An 18,013-nucleotide genomic window follows, 5' to 3' on the forward strand; every position below is an offset into this window, starting at 1 on the left:
ATTAAGACTTTAAAGGAATTGAAGGAGAAAATTGGAAAGTTACATTAATTGCACTCTTAAAACGGTTGCTAAACTCATAGTTTCATCTTCACTTAAAACCAATATATTGCTAATTAAGTTCGTTCATTAAATAATTTTTAGAATAAAGTAAATTTCGTTTTTGTAAATTAAATTCTACATATGTAGCTCAACACAAAATATGACATCTGTTAAAATTAAATGTCTCCTAACACTACAAAAAAAAAAAAAAAAAAAATCTATTTCTGACATGGCTACAGTACACAATTTTTTGCCATGTCACTAATTACTGACGTGACAAAAAAATATTTTTCTAATGTGGCCAAAAATACCACTTTAGAAATTTCTAACATGTTCTGACGTGGTATTTTAATACGTCAGAAATTTTTGACGTGTGTAAATAGCATGTCAGAAATTTCTGACTTGTTAAATGTTGTCACGTCACTAAAAAAATAAGCGAAATATTCAACTTTTTCCCTTTTCTTATATATTATTTATTCTTTCCCTTTAATTTCTTTTATTTCCCGACACTCTCTCTCTCCTCTCTCAATCTCCCTCTTCTTTTTGCACAGCAGCTCCCTCTAGAGGGAAGAAGAAAAAGAAAAGGTAAAGAGAAAAAGAAGAGAAGCCGAAGAAGAAGAAAAAGAAAAGGAGAAGAGAAGCAAAAAAAAAAAAAAAAAAGAGAAGAGAAGATAAGAAGATTTTTTGGGTTTTTGAAGTTTTGTTGGGTTTGACGTTTGGGTTTTTGATTTTTCAGGTTGATTTTTTTATTTGGATTTTTGATTTTTTAATTTAGGTTTTTGATTTTTTGAAGATTTTTTGGGTTTGGATTTTTGAAAATTAATGGAGAAAAGAAGAGAGAGAGTATGAGAAAATGGAGAAAAGAAGAGAGGGAGAGTTGGAGAAACGAAATTGGTGAAAAAAAAAACTTAAAAAAATTATTTTAATTGAAAAACAATTTAAATTGAGTCAAAGTACTTATGTGAGGTTGACATTCTGCCAAACGATTTTAATTAGAAGATTCCCCATTGTTCAGATTGCCTATACTAACCTAACCACCCATGCCTATGGCTATGATGATAAATGGGTTCAAATTCCTTTTTCTTTTTTTGTTTTTTTCTTTTTTGAAAGCAAAGCAAATGCGAGAGAGTTGGCTTGAGAGTTGAGATTCACTTATTCAAATAATTAGAAAAAAAAAAAAAAAAAAAAAAAAAAAAAAGTTGTTTAAACAGTCCAAAATTTTTTTGATCACCCATGCAACTTAAAAATCTTTAATTTAAAACTTTTAAGAAGGGTATTGAATCCTTTATCGGAAAAATTCCGTTTGAAGATGAAGACTCATCCCTTAAAGACAGACTTTCAAGAATTTTCAGTCGACATGTTATGTCGCTTTGGAAAGTTGCGACATAATCGTGAATGCATTACAGTTAGTAAGGGTTTAACATATTTATGAAAAATTAAATTCATGAGGGATTCAAGATGTTTAATCCGATGTGACCAAATGAGTCGATCTGATATGTTTAATCCGATGTGACCAAATGAGTCTAAGGCATAACGAGACCTTATTTTGTTTTTAGGGATGTTATGCTAGTCTCTAATAAGACTTAGTGTAATGCTCCCAATCTTTCTGCAGGTGTGCTCAACGGTCACACAACCTATTTGCAAGTATGAATAATGCCAGAGATTGATAAGAAAGACGAAACAATATGAGAGATGTACGGTTAGCCCATGCTCACTATGCGTAATGGGAGATGTTAGTAATTGGAACTCCATATACCCACAGTAGAGTTGGTCCACATAAAACCAAGAGTTGTATCTCTTGAAATTAGTAACTTCCATAACTAAGAGTTATATCTCTTGGCTGGTTATAAATAACCCATGAGATGGAAGTTAAAACATTAGATTATTCATTCAATCATTTTAGAATTAGAAATTATCAATCTCTCTTAATTCTCTCTTGTATTCTCCTTCAAGTAGCATTTAGGTTGTGTGGGCATATGTGTTTTGTTCTTGTAATAAAACACTACCGTTGAATTATTTCAAATCTGTACGTGAGAGGCATCACTATACATTGTAAAACACTTACCAAAAATCCTTATTTGTGAGTTCTAGAAGAAAGGTACACACCTAACTCTATGTTTTTGTTTATGTTTTTCCAGCAAAAACAAAACTGAAATTTACATTGCATCTTCAAGCATTGGGCACATTTTCCTTTCTCTCAATTATATGGTCTCTAAACCCCTGCAATCACATTGTAGACATGATTAGTGTACTTGAATCCACACAACAAAAACTAGTGAAATTCACCGCTAAGCATATTTCAACTAAAAGGAAGAGCCTTTACCTTAGCGTTTGAAAGCCAGATAGTTTGGGCAATTTCTTAACCAGTGGCCTGCTTTGCCACAATGGTAACAATTTCCTTTGAATTTATATTTTGCTACTTTGTTTCCCACTTTATTCACTCCAATAGCAACTTGCTTGCCATCTCGTTTGTTTCCCATTTTCTTTTTCCCCCCTTTCAACTTAGAAGAAGCTTGAGCCACGTGCATACTAGCCTCATCTTTCAGGTTCTCGTCCGCTGCAATTATCACATCCGCCAATTCAGACAAAGTGCAAGTATTTTTGTTCTTGGAAACACCAAGTCTATATATTTTTGTAGTCGAGGTTGACTTTTTCTAGGATCAATCGCACGGCAACCCCAGCCAGATAGAAATAGTCGTACAGCCACCCCAACAAGATAGAGGTGCCTGCACAGCCACTCCAGGTTAAAAGTTGCTACGCAACCACCTTAACAGAACAAAGGGTCGTGTGAACCAGCCCATCAGATCAAAGGCAGCCACCCCATCAGGTCAAAGGCAGCCACGCAGCCACCCCCTCTCCTCTATTAAAGGCAGTCGTGCGGCCAGCCATTCTCCTATTTGGGGTGGGCGTGCGGCCACCTTAGGTCAAAACACTTATAAAAATTTTTCAAAACAATTTTCTTATGTGAACTCCACAGAAAAACACTTTTCAAATGTAAACCCCATCGAAAACAATTCTCAACTTTAAGTCATATCAAAAACAATTTCAACTCAAAACACAAAATACAGTTTTCAAAATCATTAACAAACATAGTCGTTATCTTTCTTACCGTGAGTGCTAGAAATTGAAGACCGCTGCATCATCTTTGCTGTGCAACTTTTCTGGAAGGCATTCCAAGCACTATCCTGGTAAATAGTTTAAGTATTATTCAGATAGGATAATACATTTTCAAGATGGAGTAAAAAGAAAAACAACAGCAATTTATGAAGTTGGCCACCTTAACTAAAAGATGGAAAAATTAAAAAAACACAGACAATTTATTTTGCTTAAAATATATTTTTGATAAGTAAATTTATTTTGCTTAAAATATATGACCAAGAAAAAGAAAGAAGTCTCTCAGTCTCTTGTAAAGAAAGAGACTTGCATTAGAAGGTGTATATTTCTTTTTCCTACATTAATTACAGTACCAAGCACAGAATGAAGACCTAACCTATAAAAAACCAAAGCTCCAGAATGAGTCGTACCACCACTTCAGCTGAAGTATACACCGGATTCAAATTTTGAAGAACTAGTGTTCCTTGCTCATTAGCAGTGTTCATTCTTCCTTCCCAGGGCTTACAATGTGTTAGAAAATTCATAGATTAGTCTAAACTTTCTCACTCTAGATTCAATTAATGTCATCCATGTCACGGCTTCAGATTCTAATGCTTACTAAATCCTGTTTCTCTGCTCCTTGTCAGAGAGAGGGATATGGAATTATGACAATGAAACCAACGTGTCTACAACAAATATGAAATTTATTGAGATTCATGAGCAAAACTATTAAGTAAATGAAATTTGAGAATATGCAATTGGAGGGAAAAATAATAACTAACTTAAGTCCCCTAAACCATTTGCTTCTATTCTGTCAACATGTAGGAACCAAGAATTGTCAGAACTGGATCTCATCTTGAATAGAACTTTCACACAAAGAACGACAAAGCAGGCACTAAAGGACATCCATAAGCACATCCCTTGACAAACTATAATGGCATAAATAATATTGCCTGAAGCATCCAAAGGCTATGGGCAAGACCCATGTATTTACTGAACTCCTAAGCACACAAAAAATTTGTATATATGAAGAAGACGATTCAAGTGATATAACCTTATCCCTAAATAGCTTATCAATCAAAACATCTAGTAGGAAAATAGAATCTATCCAACCTACGATCCTATTAAAGAAAATACTTACCACATCTGTTCTTCGGGCAACTTCCATTATTTGGTGATCCATTTTTTTGTCCACATCTGGAGACTGTCTTTGAGATGCTTCAAGCAACTTCCCATTAGAATGTTTTGTTTTCTCATCAGGCACCTCCTTAGAAGGCCCTTTTTCAGCCCCTTGAGAATCCTCTGCAAGCTTAAGTGTAGGCTTCTCTTCAGAAGCAGCTATGGTTGCTAAAGCCTTTGGATCATTACCATCCAAATCAACACTTAACTTCTGCATATTCTTCTCATTCTTATCATCAGATACTTTAATAGAACCTTCAATTTTTGCCTTCTTAGCTGGCCTATCATCCAGATCACCACAATCCTTAGCAGATTTTACTTTTTCCTCAAGAGAAGCTTTTGAGTCTGTATTTTCTCTAACTTCAGACCTTGATTTGGTGTGGTCAACGGAGACATTCTCCATTTCATCGTTATTCAGAGGCATTTCACCTATTTCTACACCTACACTATATGCAGGGTTTTCTCTAAGTGAAGCTTTCCGTTTAACCAATGAAGCATTTGAATCAGCGTGTTCTTTCCCTAGAGAATCAACAGAAATTCTATTGGTCGATAGAGTTGTGTGCTCTTTAGATGGGTTTCTCTTGGAAGGAACCTCTGTTTCATTACCTGCTACAGCATTTCCACCAACTCCTTTCTTGTCAGAATCAAGATTCAGAACACCGGGCTTCTGAAGACCCGGTCTATTAAACATACATTTAACTGCAAAAATACAAACCAATGAACAAATAAGAGGCTGGTTGAACCATAGAACAATAAACAACTAATTTGAAACTACAGGGACTGTCGAGGAATTAAAAGGAAAAAATAAATAACAAAGAAAGAAAGAAAGAAAAAGTTATACCTTCAATCCCAGCTACTTTTTCTTCTATTTTATCCAGGATTTTCAAGTCTTTAACGTCAAAGCCACGGTAAAATATAAAGTCAGCCTTTTGAAGTTCTTCATCTGAGGGTTGTGGATTTCTACTGTCCTTTGATGTGCAAACAACGTTGCATTTTCCAGCAATCGCTTCCTGATTTATCGTATAAACTATTAGGAATAGCTGATTCACTTCAACTGAATACAATCCAAGGCACTAAATATGTCATTACCTTCTAAGCATTGTAATACCAAATGTCAAATTATAAATACATGTTAAAAATTCAAATAGTTTTTAATTTAGTTGAAATGTGACGACACATCAGAAAAACGAAAAATTAACTGCAGAGACATACGAGATTAACAAATTACTAATGAGTTAAGCTGCTAGTAAATCCACCTTCCCCAAAAGCTTCTCCGTTAATTAAAGAAGAATATCAGTTAATATAGAAGCCAACCGTTTTTCTAAAATAACACTAGAATCAGCTATGTCATAGAAGAGCTAAAGGCAATAGAGAGTGAATATGCTGGAAAAAAGAGAGATAAATGCTAAGATCTTTCCAGAATTCAATTACCAAAGGATTCATATTTGCAAGGCCTGCACCTTCGCCAGAAGCCAAAAATAATTCATTTTCGGCTGTATCTACAACCACTCCAGGATACTTAAGCATCTCGCAAGGGCGGAAAAACCATAGAACCTTCACTGTCTTTTTCTTGAGAGGATTCTCCAATATTTTTATAAGTTTACCAATATGAGGTTCAGATTCCCCAGCAGCCAACAAATAAACACAATCATAAAGTTCATACTCCACACCATCATAGGTAAAAGATTGATAAAACTGAAAATCTTTCTTTTTCCCACCAACTCCTTTCTTTTTACCCCACTTAAATTCAAGGTCCTCCTCGACTCTGTCTGCTTCCACCATACTCTTATGCCAGGCCTCTTTCCAAGCAGAGTGATAAAATTACCTGAGAGAAAACAAGAATTTCTTTCATTTGAAGTACACTACATTCAAATAAAAAAAAATCCACATGGAGCAAAATATTAAACAGACACTAAATGAAAATGCATATATGCAAATAGTCCAAATTGTTCAAGCTTAACTCTATAATCACAAATCACTTGAATAGAAATATCATTTCTACCCAGGTGTTAACAAATCTAAATTCCCACAAAGATAATAAATCTTCCCAAGTCATGTGGGCAGAATTCATAAAAATTAAAAAATAATAAAAATAAAAATGAACAATCCGAAAGATTTTCACGAAGAACAATTTTCCTCAAAACAGACAACTTCTTCGCGAACCCTAGAATAGCGTACGAAGAGCAATGCCAGGGCCCAGGACAGAAGAGCACGGAAAACAGAAGATCGAAGGCATTGAAGAGAGAATTTGGAGGGAAAACTTACAGTAAGTTTTGGGAGAGTGAAGAGTGATTTCCTTTCTTCCACTGAACCCGCAAACCCTAGCGATGGGAATCGCGCGTTTTGGAGATGCTTTCTTTTGGGAGAGAAAATATAGAAAGATTATCGAAAAGACCAGGAACGCTTTCAAGGTTTGGTTTTTCTTGAATAGGTCGGTGGTAGTTTCTCTTCCCAACAGGGTTTAATTCAGAAAATCTCAGCCCTTGAACCGACTCTACGTCAATCCCGACTTGTACTAGGGGTCTAGGACTAGGACTTCTCTGTTATATTAGTTGACTTCTTGATTTTTTTTTTTTTTAAAAAAAAAAAAATCACTTAACATCTCTAAACTGCCAATATTTTAAAAAAATCCCTTCAATTTTTTTTAAAAAAAACTCTCAATTTTACATTATATGCTTTCAATTTAATGCAATGTATCACATCCTCTGATTTTATACATTAAAAGTAATAAAATAATTTTTATGCTCATGACTTTTTTTATAAAATTTTAAATTTATCATTAATTTTTTTTAAAATAAAAATAAAAATTGAATGGTAATTTGGTATTTTTAATCATTTAGTTAACAGCTGAATTTGACGGAGTGGGTCAATTGAATCAAATTGAAAGTTCAAGGGTTAAATTAAGAGTTTTTAAAATTTAGGAGATTTTCTCAAAACGCATGATATTTCAGGAGTTTAAAGTAAAGTTTTGCAACAAAAAAAAAGAGTTGTCTTCTTTTTTATTTATTTTTCATTAGCGTACCCTGTATTAATTTGGACACTCCACAATCATGAAAAACGAATTGACCCTTGAGCTCGACACGAAATTATAGAATTTGTTAAGCATGTGGGTGGGCGCATTTTGGGGAACGAATAAGATTAAGTGATTACATGCGGGTCACGTGATCACATTTTCGGCTAAGAAGATGGCAGCAACTAATGGATAGGCTGAATTGAAAAAAATTTAAACTTTGGTGGAGTGCATTGTAAAAATTAAAACATTACGGGTCGGATTGAAAATTTGCTCAAATTTTGGGGGGTAGAATGTACTTTTTCTCTATGATTTAAATTTGGTGCATCTAACAGTGTACATGATATTTTTCAAACTCCCAACCTGGTTGACAATGTCCCTCTAAACTATCAAAAATTGTCAATATCTCCCAAAACTAGCAAAAAGAAAAAAATGATCCTAATTTTTTTCAATAAGATGAGGGCTTCATTGGAGAGAGAGAGAGAAAGAAATGAAAGGAGAAGGAAGAAAAAAAATTAAAGAAAGAAAGAGGAAGAAAGAGGGATTGAGATCCCCTCCAATTACTCAAAATTGGAGATTCTCACGTTACGAAATCGTGGCCCTTCATTTTAAATCCAATGGTCTATAAAATACCAGCTACTTTTGTATAACTAAGACATTAAATTTTAATTTTAAGCTAACTTTTGTTTTATCGAGGTTTAAATGATATTATAGATAATTGGATTTAAAATGAAGGGCCACGATTTCATAACATAAGAATATCTAATTTTGAGTAATTTGAGGGAATCTCAATCCAAGAAAGAGAGCATTAAATTGCATTCAAAAAACAAATGCATTCGTGAATTGTGCATGCCCCATGTTGTGGTGCAATGTTCACAAATGACTTAAAAATGCCTTTTGCATTTTTTTTACATAACCGGATGGAGGGGATTTTTTTATGAATTTGGTTAGCCATTTTAGATAAAAATGAAGAATGATTAAGCCATTGTGGATGCTATAAACATGCATTATATTTGAGTTAGTTAAAATACACCCATAAGCATTCACAATAGAGGAGCCAAATTTTTATGCAAAATAGCTCATCAAAACTCACTTTATCTAGTTTAGTTAATGAATTTTAAAAAACCCCTACATCCGATTAACTATATTTTTATTTATATCATTTAAATATTATTTTTTTATTCTTTATTGGGAAAAAGAGTGAAAAGTTTTAGGAAAAAGAGAAAACATGTGAAAGAAACAATAAAAAAATAAAATTACTCACTTTAAAAGTGTTGCTATATTTAGTTTTTTTTTTTAATTTTTAATTTTTAATTTTTTATTTGTGCTCTTCTAATCAAATATCAATTTTGCATTTTTTTGGCTAATCCATGCAATATAAGAGCATTCCCAATGGAGGAGCCAAATTTGTATGCAAAATGACTCCTCAAAACTCACTTTATCAAATTTAGCTAATGGATTTTTAAATGTCTCTTACATCTAATTAACTATATTTTATCTATGCCATTTAAATATTATTTTTTATATTTTTTTATAAGGATTGTATTTTTTCCTAAATATCCTATTTTTCAACTTTTTGAAAAAAAAAAAAAAAAAGATGTGGAGAGAGAAATAGTATGAGAGAATTTTGGAAAAAGAGAGATGTGAAAGAGAAATAGCAAGAGAAAATTTTGGGAAAAAAAGAAAACATGTGTGAGAAACAATAAAAAAAATGAAATGGCTCATGAGAAAAATGCAGTTATATGTAACATTTTTTTTTTTTTGCTAATCTAATAAAATATCTATCTTATATATATATATATATTTTTTTTTTTTTGGCTAATCTAATGTTGGATTTTTTTACAAATCTAATTACCCATTTTAGATAAAAGTATAATGTGGCTCCTCTATTTGGGAATGCTCTAAGGAATTTTTATAAATTTGATTAATCATTTTAGATAAAAATAATATTTGACTCTTTCTTTGTAAATACTCTCGGCTACAATGATTCGTTGTAGCAAAATGTAAGAATATTGCTAATCATTGTAGCGAAATGTAAGAAATTTTTTTAAATGAAAATCAATCTTACCTTTTGGTTTTTTATTGTCCATCACCTAAACACATTTATTGTTTAACTTCCTCTCTCCACCCCTCTCACTCCTTCCCAGTCACTCTTTTTCCCTCTTCGTCGCTCCCTTGTCTGGGCAATCGCCTAGGGATTCCCATGTGGACATCCAAGGCAAACGTCCCTATGAGTTCTTAGCTCGTGAAGTTTTCAAAAGAAAAATATAAGAAAGCACTCTAAACTAGCGACAGTTTGTGATAAGAAAAATGTTAAAGGTTTAATTATTCTGCCCAACTTTATGCTGTCTTTTGCCTTATTTTTAATTTAAAAGATAACAAAATTAAAAAGGTTTCGGAAGTAATAATTTTTATTTTGGTTATTCTTTTTTTTGGTATTTGTTTTAAAAAATAAAAACAGTATTTTGCTCCAGAAATTTTTTTCCTTATTTTTTAATTTAAAAAGTTTCTGAATGAATAATTTTTATTTTGGTCCTTCTTTTATTTAGTATTTTTTTTAAAAAAATAAAAATACAATTTTAATTTTTCAAAAAAAAATACAAAATAAAAGAAGGATCAAAATAAAAAAATTATTGCTTCAAAAAAATTTAAAATTTTGTTATTTTTTTTAAATTAAAAAATAAGAAAAAAATTAGCCACAAGTTGAGGTTGTATCATTCCTCTTGTGATAAAGCTCGAGTCCTGCTATGCGGCTGCCAAATTTTGGCAACCTAGCGTAGGACAAATATGAAAATAATAATAATAAAAAAAAATTGTTATTTTTTTTTGTTAAATTTTTATGAGTTAATATTTAGTTTTTAATGCCTCAAAACTTATTTTTTGATTTAAAACTAAAACCTAGGGGTGAAAGGTTAACCCTTTAGAGATGGTATCACCTAAAAGGAATTTATCATCCTAAATTTGATGCTAATACCTCAAATTTAGTGATAATACCTCAAATTTGGATTCCCCTTTAATATCTCTCTTTTTCAATTTTTTTTTTTTAAAAAAAGAAAAGGTCAGATGTCTAACGCTTGGCTGCCAAAAATCTCTATTCATAAAGCTCAACAATGTTCAAAAGGTGTTAAAGTAGTCCATCAAACTATCAAAGTGTGTAAAAAAAGGCCACATCTTTTTTTTTATATTCCTATAATACCCTTATTCTTTTAAAAACTAAAATAAAAAATTAATAAAGTAAAAAAAATAAAAAACTATAAAATTAATTATTTAAAATAAATAAATAAATAAATAAATATATATATAAAAGGAAAGGCGTGAATGCCAATCGAGCCAACCACATGGTTTGATTTTGCATTTATCCATATTTTTTTACACCGCATGAACAATTTGTAATTTAAGCCAACTACAGTGACTAATATTTTATTTATTCGAAAAAAAAAAATGTATTTATTCACCCCTTGGGTTTTTTTTCTTTCCTTTTTTTGTTTAAAAAATAATTTAGTTTATTTTTCATTTTATTTAGTTTTTAAAAGAGTAGGGGTACTATAGGAATATAAAAAAATATGTGGCATTTTTTACGTACTTTGGTTGTTTGATGGGCTCCTTTAGTACCTTTTGAACATTGTGGAACTCTATCGCAAACCGCTGTTAGTTTGTGGGACTTTTTTTATATTTTTTCCTTTTACTTGTTTGTTGAAATTGGTTTTTTTTTTTTTTTTTTGAGAAAAATATAAAAAAGCTCTCTGAACTAACAACCATTTTTAAAATATCCTTATAAAGTTTAAAGTGTGTTAAAGTGATACATCAAACTACTAAAGTATGTCAAAAATGCCACTTTTTTATTATATTCCTATAATACCCTTATTCTCTTAAAAAATGAAATAAAATAAAAAACTAAAATATTAATTTTTTAAAATAAAAGAAAAAAGGAAAGTGTGGCTGCTGACCACGTCTGATTTTGCATTTATCCATATTTTTTATATGGTACGAGCGATTTGTAATTTAGGCCAACTACAATGACTAATTTTTTATTTATCTGGAAAAAAAAAAAAAAACTTTGTTTTTTTCTTCATTTATCCACCCCTTAGTTTTTTTTTTGAAAAATAGTTTTGTTTTTTATTTTATTAATTTTTTATTTTAGTTTTAAGATAATAAGGGTATTATAGGAATATAATAAAAAAGTGACATTTTTGGCACAATTTGGTAGTTTGATGTATCACTTTAGCATACTTTAAACTTCACGAGTTTTTTTTTTTTTTAAAATGACTGCTATCTGAGGGGACTTTTTATTTTTATTTTATATATATATTTTCTCTTGTTTTTTTGTTTTTAATGTTTCTTTGTGAATTTGAATGGCTTTTCATTATTGGGTTGTTGTGAATTTTGGGAAAAATATAAAAATGCCCCCACACTGATAGTCGTTTGCGAATTGGCCCCACAATGTTCAAAATGTATTAAAGTAGCCCAATAAAGTATCGACATGTGTCAAAGTGGCCACTTCGTTAGTTAGCCCTGTTCGTTTGGATGGAAAATCAATCACGTGCCGTCCACGTGGGTTTTTTTGACTTGAACTTCGTAAAATGCCCTTATGGGAAACTTTAAAAACTCCTCACCCATCCCATTGACTCGCGTAAAACTTAACCCATCTAATTACCAAAACGATGTCATTTGGGTTGGGAAAATACCCTAAGTGTTGTCCCTATCCTCACGCCTCAGTTGACCAACCCAAGAATTTTGCGACCCATTCTTTGAGTAAATTGTACCTCTCAAAACCATTTGAAGATTGTGGTCATTCCTTCCAGCTCGTCAACGATGGAGAAGGTTTCAAGTGACATCGTGGACGATGAAGTCAATGTCTACCAGTAGGTGGGAAGTTCGCAGTCTTGTGCATACAAAATACATATGCGAAATTGAATCACCAATGATGATTTCATGGACAAAGGAAAATCTTGGTAGAAGATTTATTGGATGCGGTAAATACAAGGTACAAAAAGCATAAAACAAATCATCTTATTTAATTATGGAATTAGGGATTTCAAAATTAGTAATCTTGCAGTTACGATTTCTGTGCGGATTAATTTATATGGTTGTTATGAGGTAGAAGGGGGGGATTTAGGGTTTGCCTGAAAATTGTGAATTTCGAGTTTTGTCAAAATTATATAAACATGTTTTTCTGTTTTATTGCAAAATTTGTAGTATATGTAATACATTGACATCATTGGAATTGGTTGTTGTACGATAGTGGGTTCCATGTTGTTGATTTAGGGTTTGCCTAAAAATTATGGATTATGGGTTTTGTTAAAATTATATAAACATGGAACTCAAATTATTGCAAAATTTGTAGTATATTTAATACATTGACATATTTGGAATTGGTTGATGTGAGATAGCGGGTTCCATGCTATTGATTTAGGGTTTCCCTGAAATTGTAGATTTCGGGATTTGTCAAAATTATATGTAAATACTTGTGTTTTAGTGCAAAATTTGTAGTATATTTAATATATTGACATAATTGGTTACTAATTCTCCTTTGTGAATTATGCAGAAAGAAAGTGATCATGGTTGTGATTATTTATCTGGGTTGACAAAGAAGCTATGCTCCTTGTATCACAGTTCAATCCCCGAATAGTTGATCAGAAGAAGGGTTTTGAAATTGAACTGACCAAATTGACGCTACAAATTGATTTTGAAAACTGCAAAAACATTAACATGGAAAAAAAAAAAAAAACTTAAGGATGTCATTGGTCACTTGTTTGATTTTAGCATTTTTGTTGTTGTGTTAATGATAGGGAGAAACATCATTGCATTATTGGTAGGACAATGTTGCTGCGAAAGGGAGAAATATTATTAGTTTAAGGACTTTTCTATTTGGAAAAAATATAAAAAAATATCATAAACTAACAACCGTTTGCGATAGAGCCCTATAATGTTCAAAATGTACTAAAGTAACCCATAAAATTACCAAAATGTATCAAAAATGCCTCTTATTTTTTTATATTCCCATAATACCCCTATTCTTTTAAAAATTAAAATAATAAAATAATTATAAAAAAAAAAAAAAAACCAAAAAATTTTTAAAAGGAAAAAAAAAAGGGCGAATAAATACAAAATAAAATGTTTTTTTGGAATAAATAAATAATTAGTCACTGTAGTTGGGGGTTTTTTTATAATTTTTTTCATTTATTTTACTTTTTAAAAGAATATGGGTATTATAGGAATATAAAAAAGTGACATTTTTGCTACATTTTGGTAATTTAATGGGCTCCTTTAGTATCTTTTGAACATTGTGGGGCTATATCGCAAACAGCTGTTAGTCTGTGGAGCTTTTTTATATTTTTCCCTTTTTATTTAGTGGTTTGTCTTAAAGTGCAAACCATGTTGCCTAAAAGTCCTTTATCTAATGTGCTATTGTTGTGCTATTAATGAAGCACATATTGTAATGTAAATTTGGTTGAACTTCTCTTGTTATTGTAGCTATTAATTTATGGACTTTTTATTCAGTGGCTTGTCTTAAATTTGAATTTGAATTCGTCAATATGGTATCAAAGATCTGGATATTTGACAACTTACCAATTCCACATTCATATAACAATTTGTAACACAATTTAAGCAAAACTCATCATACCCAAGGTCATATATTTAACAACTTATTTTGACAACTTCCACAAAATGGGAGTATGCATCAATACTCATAACCAAAACCATCATAACAATACCTACCTTTATATTTGACAACTTTGTTCACTTCTAACCATACCTTTATATTTAACAGTTTTCCATAAATGTCATAACAATACACATAATGTTGTTTCAAATTAAATGTCACATAATGTTGTCTTCACCCTAAATGCAAAGACAATGTACATAATATTGTTTTCACCTTAAATACAAAGTTTAAACATAATCTTGTTTTTTCCCTAATACATAGGCATAACCATTAAGACTTGAACAAAATTATCAAAAGCATATTGTAATGCCCTGTAGAAATCAATCAACTGGTAATTGACTCAATGGTTCGTCTCCCAGCCTACATCCCTAACGAGACAAGACTCAGGGATCTTAACCTCTCCTAAATGAGAGAGTAAAGTGGAAGGCTTTTAAACTATACGAATAGAAAGCAATAACTATAAGCCATAAGTACAATCACCAGAGTAAAGATAAATCATCATAACATAAATAGATCTCCTGAATGTATTGGTCGAAGACCAATCATCAAAATAAACATATTATAGACCCAGAAGATAATTGTCTTGCAATAAAGTAATAAGATCAACACCTAATTTTAAGTAATGCCAAAGAGATGACAATCTCTATCATATCCGCCAGTGTGGTTCCTCCATCATCCCACATGGACTTCAGTCACATTGGATCCAAATCTTAAAAAACAACTCTAATCAAATCCTGAGTAATCACCCAAGTCCGGTCCATAGGCATCATTTTCTAAGCTAGCTAAATCGCGCAATTTGTACGTCATGGGAGAAAAATAAGAAGGGGGTAAGTCCAAGGACTTAGTGAGAGTTAATGCACATAATACCCATACCATTTTAGTAATGACCCCTGTTTGGTAAAGAATGCAACATTTTAGATATGATAGTCCATGGATGCAATATAGATATAATAAATGCTATAATTATGAGTAACAGTGATAGTTCAACAGTATGGTCTACCCGATATATTACCCTTTCTCAGCAGGGTTGGCACTGTCCCGAGGGACCTATAATACAATGCTGGTGCCTTGACCATTGTACGCTATCATTCATAACACTAGCAGCCTGGCCGAGTCCGACCTCGGGTGGCCCACACTACTAATGATGTACGTCCTGTAGTGACCATTCGTTAAGGCTGTGCCAGTCACAAAACAACTGTTGGATCCAATGCCCATATGTCAACACACACATTTGACCATAAAGTTAACATGTATAGTAAGGTCATGGCTATTATCCTGCATATACCGTTGTACTATGTCATACGATGCAATTAATCTTTTTCGTATTTTACATATATGCTTTTACAAGTCTTAATGTCATTATCTTGTTAAGTAGCACATTTTCACAAATGATAGAGTTCATGTGCAACAAAGTGTATATCGTGAGGGTTGTAAATATGCATGTTTTGGTACTTCAAATAGTCGTGCATTGCGGAAAAATAAATGACAAGTATTATGTGAGTTAAAACTCACCTGGGTGGTGTAAATTCTCCGAATATCTCTCCAAAAGATTCGAGTTCTCCAAATTGTGGGGCTAACTCGCAAACGGCTGTTAGTTTGGAGGGCCTTTTTATATTTTTCTGGTAAATTTATTTGGATGGCTTTGTGAATTTTCCATAAATTTGATATTTTCCAGAATATAGGATTTTAACACTCTTCGAGTCGTATTCTCAACTATTTCTTATACTTTAATTTTGGGGAGGCCAAGTTTCGGGTTTAATGGATTTTGTCCACAAGAGTATGCGAGCGTGGTCAAAGCTGAGGTATCTATGGATGTTGAGGAAGATGTCTCAGCAATGGGGGGAGATTCAAGAATTGTTGCAGGAAATGAAGAAGAGAGGAGGCATGTGGGTTTATAGTGTTGGTCCTTGGCCATGAATCTTTCTTCTTGTTTTGATTCTCGAAACTTTGCTGCAGTAGGAGCTCCATTGTTTATGATATATGCCCAAGTTGAGACTTTGGGATCCCAATTCGAATGTGAGTTGGCAAGTGTGGCCTAAACTCAGGCAGAATCACATGAGGTTCTTCTACCTCATGATCATCGGAGTTGTGTTGGTTAGGATCTTCGGGCTGGCGTGGAGGGATAGTTTGGTTGTTCACTGTGTCGTGGATGTTTCCAAGAAGGCCTTGGGATCTCGTTCTTCCTGCCATTTGTGACTTTGTTGTGTTTTGAACTTATGGATCATTGGTTTGATCCTCATTTCCCATTGACAATTGTCACTCTTGGAAGCAATTAGGATCCAAAACCCTGCTAAGATAAAAGAGAGATTAGTACTGGAAGGCCTCGAAATAGGGGGTGTGGTGGCTGAGGATTGAATTGACCGAGATTGAGAGGAAGCTCTTTGATAGCCTTCTCGACTCTCTTCACCACTTCGATCTAAGCAATCAGCTCCGGGTCGCCGTCGACTGGGTTCGTAACAAGGTCCATGCTTTCAAGCTCTTTAACACTGTTTGTTTTTATTTTAAAGCTGGAAATGGAAGAATAGAAGAACGTCATGAATATTGTTGAAATTTTAGTGCTTGGGTTTGAATTTGTTTGCAGCTTTTAGGAAAAGACTTATAAGACATTGGCATCGCGTTGGACAATATGATATGGAGTGAATTTGTTGAGAAGGTGACAAAGTACATGTTGTGGGGAAGAAGTGCAAGGGGGTTATTTGGCATTGGACAATTACTAAGATTTGATTGATGTGAGAAAAAAGTAAGAATGTTTGATACGTAAAAGTAAAATAAAGTTTTTTATTATTTTTTTATTTAAATAATAGTAAGAAATGATTAATGTGATGTAAAAAGTAAGAATGCTGGAGTTGATTTGAGATGAATAGTATGATGACCTTTTTTTGGCCATTGGCAAATATATCTAAAGGGTTGCGTGAGTGATTTTTTTAAAATTAATTTTATAAGTTTTTAATTTTTTTAGTTTTATATATTTTTTTATTAAGAGTGACACGTGTTATCATTTAATTGGTGCTGACATGGCACACTAACAGAATCTGTTAAGTGTTTTGACGAAATTTGAATGTAGGGATTGAATTGTGATTTTGGCATACTCTGAGGATTTTTAAATTATTTTTTATTCATAGGGAATACTTTTTAATTTAGGCCAACCAGGGAGACTGACTTTACATTTATTTCAAAATTTAAAAAATTGGGAAATTATCATTTCCCCTCATGAACTACTACGTGATGACCATTTCCCCCATCAATCACCAACTTTACGGCCCCGTTTGGTTTGCGGAATAGACCATTGGATTGGACTAGCTAACACTAGGTATAACTAGTCTTTTGTTTGGTAATACTCTAATCCTGAGAATAGTCTATTCCCATGGGACAGCTAATCCCATACGCACAGGCTTAGCTAAGCCACTAAAAAATGAGTGGCTTAGCTAATCCTTTCCTGTGAGATTAAATTAATTGTGTAAATTGTCAAAAAAAACCCTACTTGTGGGATGAAATTTCGTTCTCTCTCTCTCTCTCTCTCTCTCTCTCTATATATATATATATATATCTTTGTTTTTCTTTTCTTCGTTTCTATATTTCATTCTCTCTTTCTATTTTCTCTATGATTCTTCTGGTACAGTTTTTCTGCAAGTGCAAACGATTTTTTTTTTCTCTATGCCGTCTCCCTTCTCTGTACCGTTTCTCAGTTATTTATTTATTTTTTTTAATTTTTAATTTTTAATTTCTTTTTATTTGCTGTACATTCTCCAACTATATATTTTTTTGATTTCAAGATTGAGTTTGATTCTATTTTCTCCAACTATATTTTTTTATATAAATAATTTTGTAGTGTAATTGCAAAAAAAAAAAAAAAGGCCACATACCTGACATAATTAAGAACAAAAAAGAAAAAGAAATTATAGTAAAGTTGTTTATGTTTTTTTTTTTTTTTAAAAAAGGAATGAAAGTCCTTAATAATATAAATTGTAGTTGTATTATAAGGGTATTTTAGGAAATTTGATCACAATATTATTCCATTCACCAAC

The 18,013-nt window shown here is 32.2% G+C and overlaps 2 protein-coding genes across 2 annotated transcripts in view; both read right to left on the reverse strand.

The window, feature by feature from the left end:
- Positions 1 to 6,762, reverse strand: part of LOC132189992 (protein ANTI-SILENCING 1) — a gene marked incomplete in the record, with an annotated part of 50,509 nt that extends 43,747 nt beyond the window's left edge. Inside the window, 1 exon segment of the mRNA XM_059604856.1 lies at positions 6,577 to 6,762.
- On the reverse strand, positions 2,209 to 6,093 carry LOC132190865 (protein ANTI-SILENCING 1-like). The gene is made up of 6 exons (XM_059605898.1): positions 5,743 to 6,093; positions 5,153 to 5,321; positions 4,274 to 5,010; positions 3,149 to 3,224; positions 2,460 to 2,596; positions 2,209 to 2,259 (listed from the first exon to the last, which is right to left on the reverse strand). Exons 1-6 carry the CDS (start codon positions 6,091 to 6,093, stop codon positions 2,209 to 2,211), a joined length of 1,521 nt encoding a protein of 506 aa, XP_059461881.1.
- Positions 6,763 to 18,013: the final 11,251 nt, after the last annotated feature.

This window comes from Corylus avellana, chromosome ca8 (genome assembly GCF_901000735.1).
Source record: "Corylus avellana chromosome ca8, CavTom2PMs-1.0".
Taxonomy (NCBI): domain Eukaryota; kingdom Viridiplantae; phylum Streptophyta; class Magnoliopsida; order Fagales; family Betulaceae; genus Corylus; species Corylus avellana.

Bases quoted from the DNA above. Each gene is read 5' to 3' on its own strand.
- LOC132190865 (XM_059605898.1), bottom strand. From the start codon at position 6,093: ATGGTGGAAGCAGACAGAGTCGAGGAGGACCTTGAATTTAAGTGGGGT. The intron at 2,597-3,148 runs GTAAGAAAGATA...TGATAATTGCAG, and splicing joins TTCAATTTCTAGCACTCACG to CGGACGAGAACCTGAAAGAT. The intron at 2,260-2,459 runs GTAGCAAAATAT...ATGTGATTGCAG, and splicing joins TGAATAAAGTGGGAAACAAA to GGGTTTAGAGACCATATAAT.